This window comes from Dendronephthya gigantea, unplaced genomic scaffold (assembly GCF_004324835.1).
Source record: "Dendronephthya gigantea isolate DGI-Jeju-01 unplaced genomic scaffold, DenGig_1.0 000033F, whole genome shotgun sequence".
Lineage (NCBI taxonomy): Eukaryota > Metazoa > Cnidaria > Anthozoa > Malacalcyonacea > Nephtheidae > Dendronephthya > Dendronephthya gigantea.
In genome coordinates this window covers 1,732,125-1,754,424 of record NW_021163043.1, presented here as the reverse complement: position 1 = coordinate 1,754,424, position 22,300 = coordinate 1,732,125, and the positions used below count along the sequence as shown (strand labels likewise).

Below are 22,300 nucleotides of genomic sequence, written 5' to 3'. Positions count from 1 at the left end.
GTACGTATCCTCATGAAGGACAATGCCCAGCTAAAGGTAAAGAATGTCGGAAATGTCAAAAGCTCAACCATTTTGCTCGAGTGTGTCGAGGAAAGATGCAACGTCAGACAAAAGCTTTTCAACATGAAATGAAACCGAAACAGAAATACAAACGCCACTAAATCCACTAAATGAAGTTCAGAGCGAGACGGACAGTTCTGACAACGAATATTTATACACAGTTTCTAATGACAAGACCCCCAAAGTCAATGTTAAAGTATGCGGACGATCGTTCAAAGCTACCGTAGACACAGGCGCAACGATCAATGTCATCGACCGAGGTACATATGAGAAAATACCAGGAATAGAATTAAAGAAAACGAACATAAAAGCGTTTGCGTATACTGCTAGCAAGCCAGTAAAGTTCATTGGCAAGTTTGAGGAAGCTATTGAGACTCGCCGTCGAGTTGCAGTGGCAACTTTTTACGTCGCAGAAACGACAGACAGCGGAAATCTAATATCAGCAACAACGGCAGAGGAACTTGGCCTGGTAAGTTTTCATCTTAACAAAGTAACTGAAACAAAAGATCGTGAACTCCAAAATATTCTAAACAAACATTCAAAAGTTTTCCACGGGTTGGGTAAACTCAAGCAAGAGAAAATCAAATTAAACGTTGATAAAACAACAACACCCCGAGCACAGCCACAACGCCGAATTCCCTATCACATACGTCAGAAGGTCCAGAACGCGATAGAACAACTAGAGAAAGACGATATTATTGAACGGGTACCAGAAAACCAACCTACACCTTGGGTATCGCCAATTGTAGCAGTACCGAAAAAGAACGGGGACGTTCGTATATGCGTCGATATGCGCGCTGCCAACGAAGCTATAAAACGGGTACGACACCCTATTCCAACAGTTGAGGACATCAGCTTTGAGTTAAATGGAGCAACGTGTTTTTCCAAATTAGACCTTACACAGGCCTATCATCAGCTAGAACTACACGAGGACAGTCGTTACATTACTACATTCAGTACACACATCGGTCTTTTCAGATACAAAAGGCTGAACTATGGCATCCAATGCAGCTGCTGAGATTTTCCAGTACACTTTACAAACCCAATTGCAAGGATTAGTCGGAGTAAAGAATATAGCTGATGACATTTTAGTATACGGCAAAACACAGAAAGAACATAACACAAACTTGAATAAATGTCTAAAACGAATCTCCGACAAAGGACTACGCTTGAATCAAGCTAAGTGTAGCTTCTTGAATGACAAACTGGAATTTTTCGGACAAGTATTTTCCAAAGACGGCAGCAAACCTGACCCCAAACGTGTAGAAGCTTTAAAGAACGCGCCGGTACCCAAAACCATTTCTGAAGTAAGAAGTCTCCTCGGCATGGCAAACTACAGTGCCAAGTATATTCCGAAATTTGCAACCATTACAGCTCCATTGCGCCAATTAACGAAGAAAAATACACCTTTCGTGTGGACCGACATTCATCAGAACGCATACAACACGTTAACTTCCACCTTAGCTTCAGCATCGTGCATGGCATATTTTGACAAAAATAAAGAGACACTGGTAACGGTTGATGCGAGTCCAGTCGGCATATCAGCAATCCTTTCGCAGAGAAACAAAGGAAAAGACGACGAGAAAGTAGTGGCATATGCGAGTAGAGCATTAACAGAAGTCGAACAAAGATACTCCCAAACCGAGAGAGAGGCGCTGGCTATTATTTGGGGAGTGGAACATTTTCATCTATACCTGTACGGAAACGAATTCGTTCTAATCACAGACCATAAACCACTAGAAGTAATCTATGGCAACAGAAACTCCAAAACATCAGCAAGAATAGAACGTTGGGTGTTACGCTTACAACCTTATGCTTTTCAAGTAAGATACAAGCCAGGAGCTAACAATCCGGCTGATTATCTATCGCGCCACCCAACAGGAAAAAGCTACAAACAGCAGAAAATGACAGAGGAGCACATAAACTTTATTGCTCGCTCCAGTGTTCCGAAAGCACTGACGATAGAGGAAATCGAAGAAGCAACGAACAAGGACAAAACCTTACGAGGAGTTCGGGCAGCTATAAAGCTCAACAAGTGGCACTACGAGGTAGTCAAGCCTTATAAACAAGTAAAAGACGAACTTACTGTGACAACAAAGGGCGTGGTTCTTCGTGGTTCTCGTATAGTGATACCAGAATCGCTACAGCAACGTGCGATTGACATTGCGCACGAAACTCATCTTGGCATTACCAAAACGAAATCATTAATCCGAGAAAAGATTTGGTTTCCGAATATTGATAAAATGGTACAAGCAACAATCGAGAAGTGCATTCCTTGTCAGGCAGTGGGTAAAGCACCACCACAAGAGCCAATATCAACGACAACAATGCCAAAGGGACCATGGGAAACGATACATTTGGATTTCTACGGACCACTTCCTTCGGGAGAATACCTTCTGGTCGCAATTGATCGCTATTCCAGATATCCCGAAGTGGAAGTAGTACGCTCGACAAAAGCTTCTGTGGTCATACCCAAATTAGATCAAATGTTCGCCCGTCATGGCATCCCAACAACTATCAAGACAGACAATGGACCGCCTTTCAATAGTGCAGAATATAATCGTTATTTGACATTTCTTGGAATTAAAGATATCCATTCAACACCTAAATGGCCCCAGGGCAATGCAGAAGCGGAAAGATTCATGCGGCCCCTTGGAAAAACGCTACGAACCGCTCACATTGAAAGAAGACCCTGGCAGCAAGAGCTACATCGTTTCTTGTTACAGTACAGGACAACACCACACTCTTCCACGAAAGTTCCACCAGCGGAATTACTATTTAACCCAGTGAAAGGAAAGCTTCCAGAATTAAAGAAGCGGAACATTGTTAACAAACACAATATTGCTAAAAAGAATGAAATGGAGAGACAGCGATACAACAAAGAATATGCGAACGAAAAAAGAAACGTAAAAGAGAGCGAAATTAAGATAGGAGACTATGTCTTAGTTCGTCAGGACAAGCAGAAAAATTGACTGCGAATTACAACAACGTTCCATACGTAGTCACACACAGATCGCATTCACAGGTTAAAGCAAGAAGCAAGAACGGACACGTTATCACACGAAATGTGTCACAGTTTAAACGCATACCAAAGCCAAGGGATGATACGGACAGTGATGACGATAATGAGAGAGAACGTCATCAAAAGAGGAACAATACCATCACACTACCAGCAGCGACAAATGTTGGACATCAAGATCAAATACCGACACGACGATCGAGCCGAGTCAGAGGAAAACCTGATAGATTTGGACATTCAGTATATGATTGAATTATGTTTTGTTAAATGTTAATATTGTTTTAAAAAAAAAGGGTGATGTAATATACATAACTGCTATTTATAGATAATTAAGTTTGGACAATAGAATATTAGAACTGATTGACAGTTAGGGATAGACAATAATATAGAAAGTGTATGAGAGCGAGAAAGAGTCAGAGCACATGAAAAGTAATATATCTGTAACATAATATAAATAAAACAAATCTGTAATATAATATAAATCTTAAGGGTGGTTTGCAACACCGTACCAGTAACGTACTAACCAACTGAAAATATGAAAATAACAAGGTAAATTCGTAAACCATAAGTTCGAAAAATCCAGCTGACTTGAGCTGACTCATAACTCATTGACTCACAACTCATAGACTGATTTGACTCACAAAACAGGCGTTCTCATGAGAATCAGGCTTAAGGGCAAACAAAGATGTCGTGACCAGCGGATCTGGTACCGTAGGAACGCAGTGAAAAGTGATTGGAAGAACCACATTTTTCCCAATTGTTTCGACATTGCTGGAATTCTTGGAGAGGAATGACCACAATAGGAAAATTCAAATCAGTGAGCGCCACTGTTGCAGTCTTGAGGAAAACTTTCAAAACATAAAACTATCCACCCCCTCTCCTCCCTCAGCGATCCCTGGATGATTTTGAATATCTCACGGGTGTAATTTGTGAACGCAAAATGCATCTTGCCTGAAAAAGAGACTCTTTCTTATCTTCAGAATTTTAATAATTATCCCAGCCTCAAACTAGCTCAAAAAATACATTTATAAAGCTAACTGATCTACGGTCCGATGCTGGCAGAAAGCCAAAAACCATTCTGTCTGCAATCTGTTGGAAATTTTCATAAACGTTCACAAAAAAAGATACAAATATCCAGTTTACTCAGACCATGTTTTGATCCTGTCTCCAGATGAATATTGCTCATGGCAGGGTTGGATAAATAATGTAGCCAAATAGAGTCATTTTATTAGTTTTTAACAACCCTGGTACTTGCATGGTATAATTACCTCCAAGTTGATATCACACAAGACAACTTTAGGGATGTAAGACAAACACCGAAATAAGAATTTCAACAACAGTCAACAAAGTGAAATCATGAAATGGTTTACAAAATTACAAATCTATACAAATTACAATAAATGGCAAAAGCCTATGATTAAATATCAAGCAGATATGTACTTGTGTGCACCAGACACCTTCTAAGTCATAATATCCTATTTCAACACTTGATATTAGTTTGCTTACAGATCAATATAGTTGCGTGTTCGTTTATTAAAAACACCACGTTTTATTAGTTAACAAAACAAAGCTCTCCCATTCGTATGCCTTATACAGATATTTCATTCTCATAGAAAATATTCACATCAGCTGAATCTCCACTCGGGGAATTTATTCGCGCGACGCGAACCGGAATCTAAAAAGCGGTGATTTGATTGGTCTGCGAAGAAATTCGCCGCGAAAATGTAGGATCCCTTTCTAATTCTGTATCAGTACGTTCGCGCGAATAAATTCTGCAAGTGGAGAACGGGATTTAATGGGAACTTAGCGTTTGGGAATTAAAAAGTTTGCAGATTTTTTTCTATAAAAAATACTACAGATGTATTGAAGATATCATCATTGTTTTGTTTAAGTATAAAATGGTCCATCAACTGCTAGTTGCTTAATATCGTTCAACAAAGGATTTTGTGGAATAACACCTTTGTAGTTAGGAAAAGCCAGCATGGTCTCTTTTGGGGAAAGCTTAATTCTTTGTCCTGACTCATAAACCTTTAAATATCGTTGGTAGGTATGGTAGAGAATCGCGCCAGAGTCCATGTCAAAAAATATTATCAGCTGATCAAATAAAGTTATATATAATACAATTCCTCTCTTGTGAATACAAAATGACCTGGTGAACGAATGAGCAAAATTGAATCTAGACGCTATATTTTGAGAATCACCAGTGCCCAGATCAATTATCTGACTCTGATCATTACTACTGTCGCCCATGACTACTACTTCGACTTCGGGGTCATTACTGAAAATTACAGCTGATTTTCTGCGAACACCATCACGGTGATAAAAGACTTCATAGGAAGTAGGTTTTTCGGTATTTCTTTTCCAAATATAACATTTATAGTTATTAGACATTCTCATTTAATGGGTATAAACAACCAGCGAGGAACCAAACATTTAAGAAAACTTTGTGTAGATTGCGCTAAAAGTAGTCTAAAGCTTTTTCCGCAAGACGACTTTATTCCGGTTAAAGAAAGGATTGACTACAGCACCTCGCTTAATATCGTCCAACAAAGCAACTGTCCGTCGCTTAATATCGTCCAACAAAGGATTTTGTGGAATAGACAGTCGAAGAAACACCATATCACCTTTGTAGTCAGGAAAAGCCAGCACGTCCTCTTTTGGGGAAAGTTTAATTCTTTGGCGTGGCATAAAAGTCTCCAAGTATCGTTGATAGGAAGTGTTGAGAATCGCGCCAGAGTCCATGTCAAGAAATGTTATCAGGTGACGAGATATAGTTAATATAATTCTACTCTTGTGAATACAAAATGACTCGCTAAAATCATAAGAGGACTTGAATTTAGAAGCTATATTTCGAGAATCACCAGTGTTCAAATCAATTATCTCACGCTTATCTCTCTCCATGACTACAGCGACTTTGGAATCATAACTGAAAACTGCGACTGACGTCCCGCGAACATCATCACGGTGATGAAAGACTTCATACGAAATTGGTTTTTCGGTATTTCGTTTCCAAATATAACATTTATTCTTATTACAACCAGAGATAAAGGCACCACCAGGCGAGATTTCCACTTTCATCTCAGGCTCAATTCCAGGCAAATTGAGCATTACAGGACCATCAACATCTCTGACATCGAGAACTATCGCGGGTTTGAAGCCTCCGAGCGCAAAGCTGACAAAGCCTTCAGAAAAACCAACCTCTAAATCTAGGAAACGAAACCAGCCCTCTTGCCTGAACTCAGACAAGTCTTCAGAAAAATTCTCTAACGCCACGTCCTTGCTGTCAGTAAACAAGATCTCTAGATTGTCATCTACCGGGTATCGCATTAATTTGGGAATCTCGTCAATAGATTCCCTAATAACAAACAAGAAATTTTCCGACCACCAGCATAAAAACCTTGACCCACATTGATTGCTTTTAAAACGTTGTTCAACTTGGCTGGTATAGACATTCCATACGTTTATATATCCATCTGAGTTGCAGGATGCAAGTCGAGAGCCGTCAGGAGAAAACGAACTCGAATAAACTTTCGTTAGCTGTGACAGACAGGATTGCTCTTGTTTAGGAGCTAATGTCTTAAAGACAATTAGTTTTTCATAATCTGAATAGAGCCACAGATTATATTCTAAAGCTGGTATTTTAATTGCTTGAGAGTAAAAACGGTGAGCAGGGGCGGCAGCAAAATAGTTCCAAGCAACAATCGCAGTCAAAGGAATGCTTTCTGTGTCAGTCGAATAACAAAATTCTTCCCAAGAAAAATTACACTCCACACCTTTGCAGATCCACGGACAAGAAATTGTATTAGGATAATTCCAACGTTTCCATATTTTTAACCGTTTAGAATTTGGTTTCCTAATTCCCCGCTGAAAACATCGTTCACATTTCCTACTCTTTAACACAACTGGTTTCTTCCTTTCCCCGTGAGATAATTTTCGCTTATCACTTCTTTGCAATGTGATGGCGTTCCAAACACACAACGAATAACCCGGATAAGATTGAGATTTAGAATTTCCAATAATAAATAACCCTGTGACGCTAAAAGAACACCGACGAACGGGAAATCCAGCACAAAGCGACGACAGCAGCGTTTGTTTAGCAACGTCCCATAGTTTAATGCTGTTTGAACCGTCGCTAGTCACCAGTCTTTTGCCGTTAGGGGAAAATTTACAGCACGCGAACTCCTCATCATTTCCAGGGAAAAATGGAACTTCCTTTCTTCTAGCAATGTTAAACGCCGTTTCAAGTTTACCAAATAATATGAGCGAATCGTCTGGAGAGAATGTACAGCATGGAATAGTTTCCAATTTTGTTGAATAACTCATTATTTCAACTAAGCTTGGTAGGGATATCACATCGATAAAATTATGTACTACAATTGCTACACTTTTCTTATCGTTAGATAAAGCAACAGCTGTAATAAAACCAACGTGATTGTGTCCCCAGACTGCTCGCGGCAGAACCGAAACATCGTAAGAATTCGACTCGACAAAAGGTGAAAGGTTTGATAGTAGCGTCTCAGCGATTTTCTTCTCATTATCGCTGAAATAACCTTCTGGAGAACGGGTAAGAACCGCTTGTAAATACCATTGTGACAATATTGCCGAAAGAACTTGTTCTAAATAATCGCCATATTCATACAGGGGTTCCAGGGTAAGTTCAAAAGACTCAAATTCAATGACATGGTACGAAATGCGGCCGCGTAAAACTTCGTTTTTAATCCAGGAACATTGCAGTAATGTGAGCCAGGGACGCAGCAAATCACGTAAATCGATTATTACAGTTAACATATAACATACGATAATAACATCAACTGACCAAAACACACCTTCTTCCATTTTACACTTTTCTAGATGTTTTAAACCATATTTTAGAGCGTATTTTACGTCATGAGTAAACTTCACCTCACGTCCTGAGCGAACATTTTCCACAATTTCTTTAAAAACCTTTTCACATAAAAGCCAAAGCGATCTATGTCCATCATCGACCTTGACAGTATACTGGTGATCTTTGTAGCCCTTTGCTAGAAGCCAATCAATAAAGGATTTGTGAAAAACGGTTACCATGTCATTTGAAACGTACAACAAGCACGATACGGTTTCATTAATTTTGTTGATGATGTCTTTCGTTTCGCGACAATCTGGAGCTAAACCAAAAGCCTGAGCGACGAAAGTTAGGGGAAGAGGTCCTTCGGAAGCAGCGAGCATTGCAAAAATATTCAACACATCAAACTTTTCGTGTTTTATGGTGTTAAGCTCGTCTTCAAGGCGTTTAAAATATCGTTCGTAAACAGAATGCAGACCTTCTGGGAGAAACCCTATGACGTCATTATTTGTTATCTTCTTAAGATCATAGCGAGCCTTTAGCCCAGATTGAAAGTGATATGCATAGAGAAATGAGCCTTGGCATTTGGCAACAAAAATGGAAAGTAATTTATTTTGCTTGCGGACTAAACTTGGGAAACATTCTTTAAAATAAAGTTCAAGATCTAAGTTATTGTTGTCATCAACATTGGAAATGTCTGTCTTTTGATCGTCTCTTAGTCTCAGATCAGCAACGGAAATTTCTGGCCTGCTCGTCACCAAGATTTTGATGTACTCGGGAAGATCAGGAAAATATTCAGCAATCAAATGCGTAATTTCATTCTTATTATCTGCAGCACTTTCATCCAAGCCATCGATCACGACTAAACGTGGCTCTTTTATTTCCAGTTCAGCTAAGGGATTTTGCAAATATATTTGGAAGGCATCTTTGAGGTTTTTGACTTGGTGCGGTCGCTGTAACTGATCAAGGAGCTGCTTTTTAAAACCAGTGATGCTCTTGCACATCTGACTTGCGAGAGACTGGAGCATCACCATAGGATCTCTTAGGTTTGAGTCACTGAAATCACAAAAGTGACAAGCAGCCAGCTTTCCATTCTTCTCAAAATCTTCACAGATTTTAGCGGCAAACACGCTTTTACCAAATCCTGGTCCAGCTGTTATTAACTTTATGCGTGAATCACTCTTACTGCTACAAAACCATTCGTCAACTTCCTTTAACAGCCACTGTCTTGTTCCAGGAAGGAAAAATTCTACTTTTCTTTGAATTTTATTCCTGAAATTATGCTTAGCAAGTTTTCGTAATAAATCTTCATCACTTTCCATGCGGGATTTTTTTTTAGGAATGGTGTCCCCGGGTATTGATACCGATCGTTTGGACAATGAATGGCGGATTTCAATTACTGCATCGTGCGTTTTATATACTGCTTCCCGCGTTTCTTTTACTTCATCGCGCGATTCATTTAGTCCATCGCGCGTTTCTTCAGCGACTTGTGTTAAATGATTTACAGAACATTCAATTGTTCGAAGCTTTTTAATACACTCATCTTCTCGCAATTCCCAATATTTAAGCATTTGCACATATATTTTTTCTTCGGGTCCTAAAGGACATTTTTCCAAATCGTCGACATCGCTTTGTGCAATTCCCAATTCTACCAATGTCTGGGCAATTTTCTTCCATAAAGATTGAAATGTTGAATTCTCAACTCGAGTTGTTGTTACATGTGCAATAACGTCATTTCGGTAACACTTGATTCTTGTGATATTCGCTTGCGTTGATCTATCAGTATCCGGAGGCATTACACTCCATCCTGTTGATGGAAAACCACAAATGTTCCGGAGTAGAATTGTAAGTAATGTGACATCAAAGGTTTTGGAATCTGGAGGGTTGCCAGACGGAGGAAACAGTAAATCCCACTGCGAAATATTAATAACCCGAGGTTTTAACTTTTGAAGAGATCTTTTGTTTCTATATAGAACTCCGGGTAGACTAACAGGTAGATGGATGGTATCAAATGTATTTCTCAAAGCCTCAGTTCCTTTGTCAACTAAAAGTTTACTGAGTCTTGTAAAATTTGCTTTTTCTTGCAGCTCGTCAGAAGCCATGGCGTAGAACACGGTTGATTACTGTAACAAAACGGTTGTACTAATTATATATGCTACACTGAGAAAAAGAATGGGATGGAGTAGATTTTCATACAAGAAAGTCGCAAGGATCTTGTTAAACAAAGGGATTTCTTGTGAAAATGATTTTGTGAAGAGACATATGTTTCAGGAGTAACCTTTCTGACTTGCTACCACCCATATGACAAACTCACATGAACTTAATTTTAGAATTTCAATAAACATTTTGTTGTCTTATTTGTGCCTGGAAATGGGATTTCTCTTGATATTATAAATTTTGAAAGCCTGTTCTCATTTATAGACATGGTATGATCTGAATGTATTTTGATGCTAATATCAAAATAATTTATAGACATAGCATGATCTGAATGTATTTTGATGAAAATATCTCGTGTATTTAAGATCTATTGCTACTCGATTTTTTTTATTTTCGCTTGCAAACTGTCGTTGAAGTCTTTTATAAATTCCATTTAATTCAAGCGATAATTTTGAAAAGCTGTTTCAGCAAACTCTCGATCATTTATTTTTCCAAATAACACTTCATCCCATAAAACATTTCTCTTCTCAGACTAGTGGCTGTGCCTCCTCAGCATGTAATCAGTTAAGCTGAATTATTATTATATTTTCGTAAGTCTATGCAGTACTATTAGGCGCTCGGGGATCGAGTCTGTTAAAATATAAGGATCGAGTCTATTAAAATAAAACTGTATTGATCGATCCTTAATCTCAAAACAACTAATCTGCCTTATTTGGTGTTTATATAGTGTTTGATTATTGTCAGGTTTTAGCCCCTGAGCCTCGCAACCGTGTTATGAATTATTTCTATATTGCATTGATTACCGGTTCATTTAACATGACGTCACAGTTCTGTACTATGCCACTCAATAGAATACAATAGACACTCATACTGTTAATATTCGAAGAACGTAATGACGTCACAGCTCTGTACTGTGCCAATCAATAGAATACAATAGACACTCATATTGCTAATATTCGAAGAACGTAACCAACACTGACACAAACGTACCTTCTCAAATCTTCAAAGCGATGATTCCACTACATGGTCAAAATTTTCAGGGAGGATAACGGACAGATGGACTGAAATGTAGATTTAAAACCTAGAAAAAACAAATTCTGATTGTAGCTTTAACCCACCCAATCAGCGGCTAGAATGTCATCTGAGTGAGACAAAGGAGACAAAACTGAATAATTTCCGTCATTTTTTAATAAGAATCATGACTTCTTATTAACTGAGCGCGAGGTCTTTACCGAGAAATATCGGACCGAGGTCTTTTTGAACAGACCGAACTCGAATTAAGAGCCAAGTTTGTACAAAAAGATTGAGGTCCGATAATTCTCGGTAAAGACCGAGCAGGCAAGGTTAATAAAAAGTTTATTAAATGGCACAAGGCATATATTTTCACTTGAAACAAAAAAGAAATACATGAATTCGTATTAGTAGCCTGGTAGGCCTTTGATAAAAAGAAAAACAAAATATTTCTATTATTGAATTATTTAGTTTACCTAAACTGTCTGGAGACGTCTTATTCATTTCAAAAGCAATTATATACGTCATCAGTCTACGTCACTACGGAGTACCATGAGAAGCACGCACGCGCTCGCTTTTCTAGCCATTGTACACACGCTTTCTTAGCCGCAACATTAAATTTCTCCATCGCTGAAGATTTGTTAAAAAGCAACTTCGCATCCTTCAAACTTACTCTTCTAGCAAGACTTAGAGTAATTTGGCTTACTTAGAATAAGAGACTTAGAGTAACATAGAGTAATTTGGTGAAGGTTTATTAGTTAGTCCTTTTCAGGCTTTATTTCACAATTTAGCTTTTTGCAGGATAAGTCGGATAACACAAAATATTGTCATGAATCCGACCAACAGTGATACTCAATCTTCTGAAAACCCCATGACTTTAGGTCAACCTGATCATGTTGACTGCCTAAAAGGCCAGACCACCAGCATTAATTACTCTTTGATGATGATTTTGCTAAACAAGTGAGAGATGCCAAAGAAACGAGTAATATAAGCCAAACCCTTGGCGCTAGCCGAAATAGGCAAGCCCGAACCAATCGTCCAACATATCGACCCGATAATCGTTTCACTAATTCTCGTCCACCGAGAAACAACAATTCTGACTATCGGGCTGACAACAACAGGCCTCATTTTTTGGGGAAGGGCCAGAAAAAACTGATGTTCAAAAACAAACCCGGCAGGAAATCTTGAGTACTCTCAAACAGATTAAATTATCGGTAAGCCAATTTCCGCTTATTTTTGACCGTTTAACAAACTACTTACGACTTTGATGGGACACTTTCCAGGCTGGCAATGTTAAAAACTCTATTTCACCCTGGAAAAAGTTAACTTCTAAGCCAGGAATCTTGAACACTGTGACAAGCACCATCATCAATTTGATACTCCGACAATAACACGCACATGTCCTAAAATCCCATTTTCGATCAAGGAATCGGATATTATAGAACAGGAAATTGCAAAATTGGTTGCTAAAGTTATTATTGAGGTCACCGCCCACACTCCAGGCTAGGTCGTGTCCAATATTTTTATAAGACCGAAAAAAGAAGGCAGCCGCAAGCTAATATTAAACCTTAAAGGCCTAAATCAATTTGTTTTTATCATCATTTCAAAATGGATACCCTACACTTTATACTGAAACTGATAGAACGAGGTTGCTTCATGGCTTCGCTCGACCTTAAAGACGTATATTATTCGGTCTCTATCAATCATCCTGACTGCAAATACCTTCGCTTTGTTTGGCAAGGAGTTACAATACAATACAATAAAGATTTATTCACAATGAAACTGAAATTTCAGTTACAGTTACAGAGGAAAAGGAAAGTTTGAGGTTATCCCTATATTAAAACTTCCCTAAAATTCTATATCAATTCACTTGTTTGCCAATTCGGTTGTCAAGTTGCCGACGGACATTCACAAAATTACTAAAACCCCCTTTGACTGCCCTCCACAAATTGGGCCATATCATTGCTAGTTATATCGACGATCTTTTCCTTCAAGGTAACACCTTTGAACAATGTGTATCTAATGTTATCGATGTTGTCTTTTTACAATTCAACGACCTGGGTTTCTCAGGAACTGATTTTATTTGGTTTCAAAATTAATTCTGTCGACATGCAATAACCCCAACATCAGAGAAAAAATTAGCCTTACGACAACTATGCGTGTCTTTACTATCAAAACATAGGCCTACTATTCGAGAGGTTGCGGAAGTTATTGGTAAGATCATTTCATCATTCCCGGGCGTAGCGCATGGGCCTCTATATTATAGAGCTCTAGAACGTAACAAAACTGAAGCCCTCAAATCATGTAGCGGACACTTTGACGCACACATGTCCTTATCTGAAGAATCAAAACTTGAACTTCACCAACAATATAGCTGAGTCAGAAAATGTTATTTCGCGAGGTAAACCGTCCCATGTGCTCACAACAGATGCCTCCCTCACTGGCTGGGGAGCGGTCTACGAGGGCAATCGCACCGGGGGATTTTGGACAAATGACGAAAAATTATGCCACATTAACTATTTGGAGTTACTAGCGTTGTTCTCCATATTCGTGTCTACCTTGATAACACGACCACAATTTCAGTAATTAACCATATGGGTACTAGTCACTCTCCAAATTGCACACTTATCACTCGTGGTAATTTCCTAGTCTGTGGCAGCTAAATTGACATATTTTTGTCATTCATTTTGTGCTCAATATGACGACACAAATGGCATAATATCTCAATTTTGTCCCCGCAAAATGTGCAAGTCAAAATTGTTATGTGAGTGTTAAGTGCAGCAGTGTGCGACGAAGAAAACATTTAGTTTGGTCTAATGCATAAACTGTAAACTTACAGTACGCGAAAATTGTTAATACACCATTTGCCCTTCATTAAACAAAAAAAGAATGGCATTAACATAATTTAAAATATTCAGAAAAAAAAATCGGAATTTCAATAGCGCATTTTGTGCAAGTCAATAAGCGTAAAAAGATATCCAATAGTAACAATTTGCTTGGTCATGCATTAAAACTGAAAACCATTAATCAAAGATGGAAATTCAATAAGAATACAAAGCACATTCAAAAACACAAAAGACGTTTTTCTTTGGACACAAGAAACGTTCAATTACAGAATAATGTAATTTTAACAAGAACATGGGTTTATTGACAAGCAGGGGCGGTTGTATCAAGCTTGTTTACTTAAATGGATTAGTCAAAATTAAATAACACGATATTTTGTCTCTCGTGAATCAGTTAACTTAAATATTCTGCCGCATTTCTGTCGGCAAAGCGTTCTTGCATAACAGGGCGTGAAATGTCTGCTTTAATGCTGGCCTTCAGGCAACTTATCGCTTGCTCGACAATATTTAGGAATGGTGAGTATGGTGGCAATTGGCGTAGATGTACGTTGTCTCTTGGCTGCTCGGGTCGGCGATGTGCTGGTGCTCCATCAAAAATGAGATATTGAGTTTCATTTTCATCAAGATGGGCAGCAGTACCTGCAAGAAACTCAGTGAAGGAATCTCTGGTCATCCCACCAACCTGAATGGTGTGATGCACCAAACCAAACACTTGAGATACCGCGAGGCAAATGGTAAGATTGCGTCCCTTCTGCCCGCATACTTGGCGATAAGTACAATAAGCACGCTCTCCAACTCGAGCCCGTCCTTGACTTCTGGCTGTCCATATATTGAAGCCACATTAGTCGATTAATACAGGATGATGAATATTCGCCTCCTCTAAAAACCAGTTAGCATATTCGTGCATGGCGTCCCTCGATAACATCTGGCGTATTACGATCAGCTGGAAGTATTCGCAATAGCTTTAACGAGTATAGCTTTCCATCCAAATGTTTACCAATAGTTCTTTCATGAACTTGTGGCTTCTCAGGCATTCGACGTCGTAATTCTGCATTTATGGCCCGTAGTGACAAAGTGCAATCTTCATCTACTATTCTTTGCACACATCTTGTCATGTCTGCGTCAAATCGAACATTGAGGCGTCCTCCACGTGGTTGTTCTTCACTTCGTCCTTCTCGCAGATATCGAGCAACTATACTCCTGGCAGTTGAACAATTTATTGCTAAAGTTTCAGCCAAAGCCAGGTAGTCTTGATCCTGTTCTTCGAATGCTCTAACCAACCGTTCTTTGTCTTGTTGTGATATTCTCCGACGTTGTGCCATTCTGACAGTACTTCAACGTATAACAAACTCGCAAAAATGCCCAAGATGATGTTGAAAGAAACGATTTTTATCGAAGATTCCCAATGCAAATGAGTAACTAACCAAAAATTTGATTGGATCATTTTCCGGTTGCGCAACGCTTTTTTACGAGTATATATTTGTGTTCATAACAACCTTAACGAAATTATTTTATTCTCTAATTGAAGGTTTATTGTGTTCAAACGAAAATGTATTTTGCGTTTTTGAATGTTCTTTGTATTCTTATTGAATTTCCATCTTTGACTAATGGTTTTCAGCTTTAACACATGACCGAACAAATTGTTAATATTGAATATCTTTTTACGCTTATTGACTTGCACAAAATGCGCTATTGAGATTCCGATTTGTATTTCTGAATATTTTAAATTATGTTGATGCCATTCTTTTTTTTGTTTAATGAAGGGCAAATGGTGTAATCACTAGGACATATATATTATTGAATTTAACTACAAATTTCATACGTCATTGTAAGACAGTAAAATTTACGAATTTATAGCTTTATTAATTTCAACCAGTGAAGAGGGATGCGAGTTGCGTTGTCTAGTGCTCTTTGTAAATACTTCATTTTACTGACTTCATGTCGTGTTGGACTAGCGATATGAAGTAGCTATAATTGTATAGATTCTTTCATCTTGCATATTACATCATCTCCTTAAATATCAACAGTGTTTAAAATTTCCTACCTCAAACTTGGTTAAACGAATCACCATAAACGATCATTAAAGATGACAACTTGAATAAGATATTTTTCTTCACATGATAAAACTTCTTATTTCTAAAAGAAACCACATCATGATGTAATTCCACACAACTTAAGATAAAGTTACTCCACAGCTTATTTGTTAAACACGATGGTCTGGTTAGTAATTGTCCAGCAAGTTAATACGTGGCTTTAGAAACCAACAATGCGTGAGATGAGAAAACTTAAGATATCAAACAAAGCCAGTTTGAAGCTTTTAATACGACGCCAGAGCGCTGTGCCGTGGTTATTTAATTTGTCGACCTAAAGCTTACTTCGTGTGATAGTTGTCAATCAAGTCGTTTTATTGCTTCAAATTTGAAGGATTTCTTTGCAAGAAGTATATATATATATACTTTTAGCTTTTTTAGGCTTTTCAAAGGCTTGTTATTGTGATATAAACAGACTATAATTTCTTGGTTGAACGCCTCTGCAGAAGGAAAGGAACAATTTGATAGCAGAATAAGCTAAGACTTGTACAAGAATCTGGTTGGTCAGAATGAAAAAACAGGATTATTGTTAAAACATAAAGTTCTATTCAAAGCGCTAGTTCTTGTCAGATGAAACATATGTTCAGATAAATGTGGCATATTCATTACGCACCATGACGTAATTCCACCGCCTTTATGTCAATATTATTACGGTCACGAAAAACAATTTGCTAAAGCGAGGTTATTGACAACCAACATGATATGTTATAGTAAAACGAATGAAGGATATTAAAAACGAAATTTACGATTGATTTTATTCAAGGTTTTGCTGAACGTTATAATATCACGCCACAGCGCTGTGCCGGGCCTAGCATACTTCCGCTGCATGTTGACGATATAAAATTATTCACAAACTTCAAGAAAGAGACAAAAACGTACCGATGGCTACGAAATCTGATAATTCACGACGTAGACATAATTCCACAGATTTAGGCCACAAATAATATGATCAACGCAAAGAAATGTTCAGAAATCCAGCAGACAAGAATAAACCAAACACTCTGATGGTATCCTGCTGGTTAAATTGTTCAACTCAATGTTGTAAAATACCCGTGGTGTTAAATGCATCGACCTAATGCGCGTAATTACTTAGTATTACTGATTTCATCTTGTGTGGAGATCTCTGATATATATTTTGAAAGCTGGTAAAACCAGAACTAACGTTGACTTCAAACATTGAGTTCAACACCAAGTACTTTAAATATAATCTATCGATATTTTACTGAAAAAGCCAATTCAAAACTAATGAAACATTGTCAATAATATCAATGCACCCACACAAACATATTAACACATGCATTTTTTAGAGGAACGTTGACACTCGAAAATCTCGCATGAGTAAATGATACTTGCTGATAATCCCAACACTTTCTAGTGCTCGATGATCAAATAATTTCATGTGAAATACTTTTCATTCAATATTTATCGGTAGTTTTATAGATATTTCCGTTCCAACTTAAATTATGTTTATATTTGGTTAGTTATTGCTGTTCCAATATCAGCTGTATATAGCCTTAAATATCAGCTGAAATGAATTTCTGAAGACAACAATGAGCTGGTGATAAATTTATGCAAAAATTAAAACATAAAAACGATTCGAAGGCGCTGTCTTCTGCCTATAATTGATTGTCGCAGTCGTCGAAGAATTAGCGAAAGCTAATGGAGTCAATTTGACAGTGGAATAAACAGTTTGAAACTAGTGACATATAAACAGGACGACGGTTGAAATGGTTGATATGTTCCTCAGATAAAACAAATATAAATGTGCCAATTACTAGCATAAATGACGCGCTATGACCTAATATCTGAGCCCCAACAACAATTCACTTTTACTACAGTTATAAAAGACAAGTTTGCTGAAGCCAATCGGTTCATTATTGCCAACCAACATGATATGCTATAGTAAGAGGGATAAAGGATATTTCGCAGCAAGATTTTGGATTTTATTGAAGGATTTACTAAACGTTTTAACATGACGCGAGAGCGCTGTGCCGCGTGTCTAGCATACTTCGCTGTTGACGAAGTAAAATGATTTATAATCTTCAAGAAAGAGACAAGTACGTACCTTTATCAATTCTTGAAACCCATAATCCAACTACGTCGCCATAATTCAGCGAGATTTAAGTCAGAACCAAACCAAATAGACGCTAAGAAATGTACACAAACCTAGCAAACAAGAATACACCAAACACTCTGATGATATCCTGCTGGTTATTTAATGAACTCAAGTCATGCATTCGAAATTGTCGGTGTGTGTTTGTGTCATACAGGGTGTGTCAAAAACACTATAATTTGCATAAGTTGATATTGCAGAGAACATTTCAATATCCGTGCGACTAATTATACTTCTAATATTTGACGTATTTGACATTAGAATAACCACACAAGGTTCAATTACAGAATATCCAAGCATGGATTGTGTTCATCTAAAACGCTCTGCAGAATTTGTTAATATTCCTTATTACTGAATTTGTCTTGTGTGGGCGAAATCTTCCTCATTGAAAGCTAGGATCCTCCTCGTATGGAAGTTACCAGAGATTTTCTGCCGTGCAGATCTATACACAAAATGTGCTGTTTCAAAGCTATTTGTGTAGCCTCAGAAACATAAATGCGCAGTTACCAATTAAATAGAGGATTAGTAAAAAAAGCCTTTATCTGATATTTAATCAATATCAGAATATCAGTAGCGGACCAAGGCAAGAACCCATGCACGGAAACTCCATTTACTTAGCCCCGTTTATAGAACAAACATTTTTGGTACGGCACGCTTAATTTTTTCAAGGCAGGTCAAAAGAAATTGGCTCCGTAACTAAGCCTGTTCACGCGTTAATTTTTTTAAGGCCTGAGGTATACCACCTAAGGTATACCACAAAATTTTAGAAAGCACCCAATAGAATATTTTTGGCGCGCATAACCACACCGCAGTTGCTATATAAGTCAGCAGATTAACAAAGCACAGATGCATGAATTGAAGCAAATGAACATGGTTTAGTTGACAAAATAATGGAAATAAAGACTACTTGTTAGATCATCTGGTAATCATGCCATAAAGGCCTTCTAAAAAATTTATCCTTCGAACAAAAAACTGATTGATCTGCGCATGATCAACAATAAAAAATTGCTGATGAAATCAAAGAACATTCGAGGCCGACCCTCGCTCAAATCCGATTCAAAATTGCTGATGCAACTCAATATTTTCGGCACGGTGTCCATGCTTTGACAGGTCGAGAACAATTTTTAAAGCGGTCTGGGCACGGATAAAATGACTGCATGGTCTGTGGACTTATATTATGCTTGTTTATGGAACAAAATTTAAGTGCCGTGCCATTTTCTGCCATCGTGCAAAAAATTAAGCGTTCCTGGCCAAAAATGCTTGTCGTGTAAATGAGGCTTTAGTCACTGCATGGTCATGGCCACCAATTATTAATATATGGCGGACTATCAGTGACATACGAGAACCAGTGAACTAGGCTTGAAGCCTGGTTTTCATATGTCACCGACAATTGGCGAAGGATATTGTTAGAGATCACTGGAGAATAAAGTGCTGTGTTATTTTCCATAAATTTTCATGGTTATTGGTTATCAACAATACATCACCGACTGTCGGTGGTTAATAACTTAAGCCAGGTCGATGGTTATTGTTGGCGAATGGAGGAGAATAAAGGGCTTTCTTATTTGAAACAAATTTCGTCACCATGCAGCCACCACCTATCATCGCTGACTGTCGGTGACATATGAAAACGAGGCTTATGAAGCGACAGATGAAACTACACGTTCTGTCTTTCAGAAAACAAATTTACCTTGCTTGTATTATAAGACAATGGTAATTCATCCATTGAGATAAATTCAGCGGTTAATAATAATGAAGTGACGATTTTCAATATGCAATAAACGCATTATTCAAGAGAAAGAAATTATATTATGACAAACGTCGCTCTGCCGGAAAGACCTCGTCAGCAAGTGTCTCCCAAAATGTAGGAAATCAAGTCAAAGAGATTCAGAAATACAAAAACATTTTCTGGGAGAGGTGCTTCAAACCCCCCACAACTCCTGCATCTATAAATGATCAATTTCTATAGTTGGAACTATTTGGTTCAGCTTCCCACCCAAAACCTCACCTAACAATTTCCTAGAAAGACTTCGCGTTCACGTATATCACGTAATTGGTTTATTTGTTTTCACCTGTTGTTTCCTTTATTTTCTCGAAGGTAATAATGATTCAGCTAATTTATTGAGCCAATCTGGCAACCCTGGTTCTTGGTGTAATTACCTCCAAGGTGATATTTCGCCAAGGTGATATCACACCAGAAAACTTTTACACTCATTCACTGCGCGTTATATAAGAACGTTAACAACAACAGATATAGAAAATTAGAAAATTCAACAACTGAGTGAAATATGTAATAAAATGGTTCACGATTTACAAATGACTACAAATCTATACAAATTACAATAAATGCTGGCAATAGCCTAAGATTAAATATCAAGCAAATATGTACTTGTGTGCACCAGACACTTTCTATAAGTCATAATATCCTATTTCAACACTTGATATTAGTTTGCTTACAGATCAATATAGTTGTGTGTTCGTTTATTAAAGACACCACGTTTTATTAGTTAACAAAGCAAAGATCTCCCATTCGTATGCCTTATACAGATATTTCATTCTCATAGAAAATATTCACATCAGCTGGGTCTCCATTCGAGAAATTAGAAACCTTAAGCATGTAGGACGGCAACACGACGACGACGTGGTTGGAATACTCCTTTAAATAAATGTTATGATAAAGCGTTTTTCTATATTATCAACTGTACCAATTTAATGAGATATAAGACGTTGAAAACATCGTGTTTACGTTTAGGGACTAATTCGAGGTAGCGCTCACTGGGTCCTGAAATGCAGATGTTCTACATAGGACGTAATAAACGTCCTAAACGTTCCACAGGTATTAAATAATTCATTTCTTTTCAATGAAGCATTGTATTGATAGCTGCCGTCGTCGTGTTCCCGTCCTACAAGCTTAAGGTCCCTATTTATTCGCGCGACGCGAACCGGAATCTAAAAACCGGTGATGTGATTGGTCCGCGAAGAAATTCCCCGCGAAAATGTAGGATCGCTTCCTAATTCTTTATCAGTTCGCGCGAATAAATTCTGCAAGTTGAGAACGGGATTTAATGGAACTTAGCGCTTGGGAATGAAAAAGTTTGCGGATTATTTTCTACAAAAAGTACTACAAAAACGTGTCTAGGAATAATCATGTCTTACAAATTTCTTAAAATTCTTCTTCTGGGTCAATTAAGGCCTGTTTCAAACGTCGTTCTTCTTTCAAGTGTTGTTTCGTGACCTTCTTTTTCATGAACATCAGATGTCTTCAACATAATATTATTCAAATTTCAGTCAAATTTTCAAAATCTTCCAGCTCCGCTTCAGACTATAAATATCTTCCTTCCCAGCTAATAAACGAACGTTCTCTGTAATGTACCTAGCATTTGTAGTTCATTAGGGACGATGATTGAGGTGATGTTTATTCATATATTCCGTTCTGCCCGACAGATTTCTATTCTAAGATTGCAGATGTATTGAAGATATCATCTTTGTTTTGTTTAACAAACTGTAACCCCAGTTAGGGAGGCAAGGGAGTGCTATCACTTGCCCAAGGTGAACTCCCAGACAAACGGAGGGAAGGAGGTGTCTTACTTCTCCATTCTAGACCAGCTCCAAGCAAAGTCTAGCTGTTGTCCCAAAACAATGTTCTTGATGATAGTTTTCTAAGTCTTCTCCTATTGGTTTTCGTCCTGGTCTGAACGTGTTCATTTCAGTTATTTTTAAGAATGAAGACATTCTCAATTAATGGGTATAAACAACCTGCGGGGAAACAAACATTTAAGAAAATATACACCTTTGTGTAAATCTTCCTAAAAACTTTTTCCGCGAGACGACTTTATTCCAGTTAAAGAAAGATTGACTACTAAATACTATTTCGCTAAATATCGTCCAACAAAGAAAGTTATTGTTTAATATCGCCCAACGAAGCAACTGCCCGTCGCTTAATTTCGTCCAACAATGCATTTTCTGGAATAGACAGTCGAAGAAACACCATATCACCTTTGTAGTTAGGAAAAGCCAGCATGGTCTCTTGTGGAGAAAGTTTAATTCCTTGGATTGACTCATCAAACGTCAAGTATCGTTGATAGGAATGGTCGAGAATCGCGCCAGAGTCCATGTCAAAAATTGTTATCAGGTGATCAGATACAGTTAATACAATTCCTCTCTTGTGAATACGAAATGGACTGGTGA

At 37.9% G+C, this 22,300-nt stretch overlaps 2 protein-coding genes across 5 annotated transcripts in view; one reads left to right on the top strand and one right to left on the bottom strand.

The window, feature by feature from the left end:
* Window positions 1-1,964: 1,964 nt before the first annotated feature.
* On the top strand, window positions 1,965-3,032 carry LOC114525107 (uncharacterized protein K02A2.6-like). Its single transcript, XM_028546315.1, has one exon. The coding sequence runs from the start codon at window positions 1,965-1,967 to the stop codon at window positions 3,030-3,032; it is 1,068 nt and encodes a 355-aa protein (XP_028402116.1).
* Window positions 3,033-4,492: 1,460 nt separating this feature from the next.
* The window catches only part of LOC114525120, a 55,770-nt gene continuing 37,962 nt past the window's right edge, over window positions 4,493-22,300 (bottom strand). The window contains exons 1-4 of one of the 4 annotated variants that reach the window (XM_028546327.1): window positions 18,068-18,195; window positions 15,957-16,048; window positions 11,049-11,139; window positions 4,493-10,024 (exon numbers count right to left, since the gene is read on the bottom strand). In XM_028546327.1, coding sequence (XP_028402128.1) covers window positions 5,549-10,003 — 4,455 coding nt within the window. In that variant the 5' untranslated portion in view covers window positions 10,004-10,024; window positions 11,049-11,139; window positions 15,957-16,048; window positions 18,068-18,195 and the 3' untranslated portion in view covers window positions 4,493-5,548. Of the gene's footprint in view, window positions 10,025-11,048; window positions 11,140-15,956; window positions 16,358-18,067; window positions 18,196-22,300 lie in introns of those variants that run through there. The other 3 variants (XM_028546330.1, XM_028546329.1, XM_028546328.1) reach the window with 3 other exon arrangements.

Excerpts from the sequence above, each read along its gene's own strand:
- LOC114525107 (XM_028546315.1), top strand. The coding sequence starts at position 1,965 with ATGACAGAGGAGCACATAAACTTTATTGCTCGCTCCAGTGTTCCGAAA.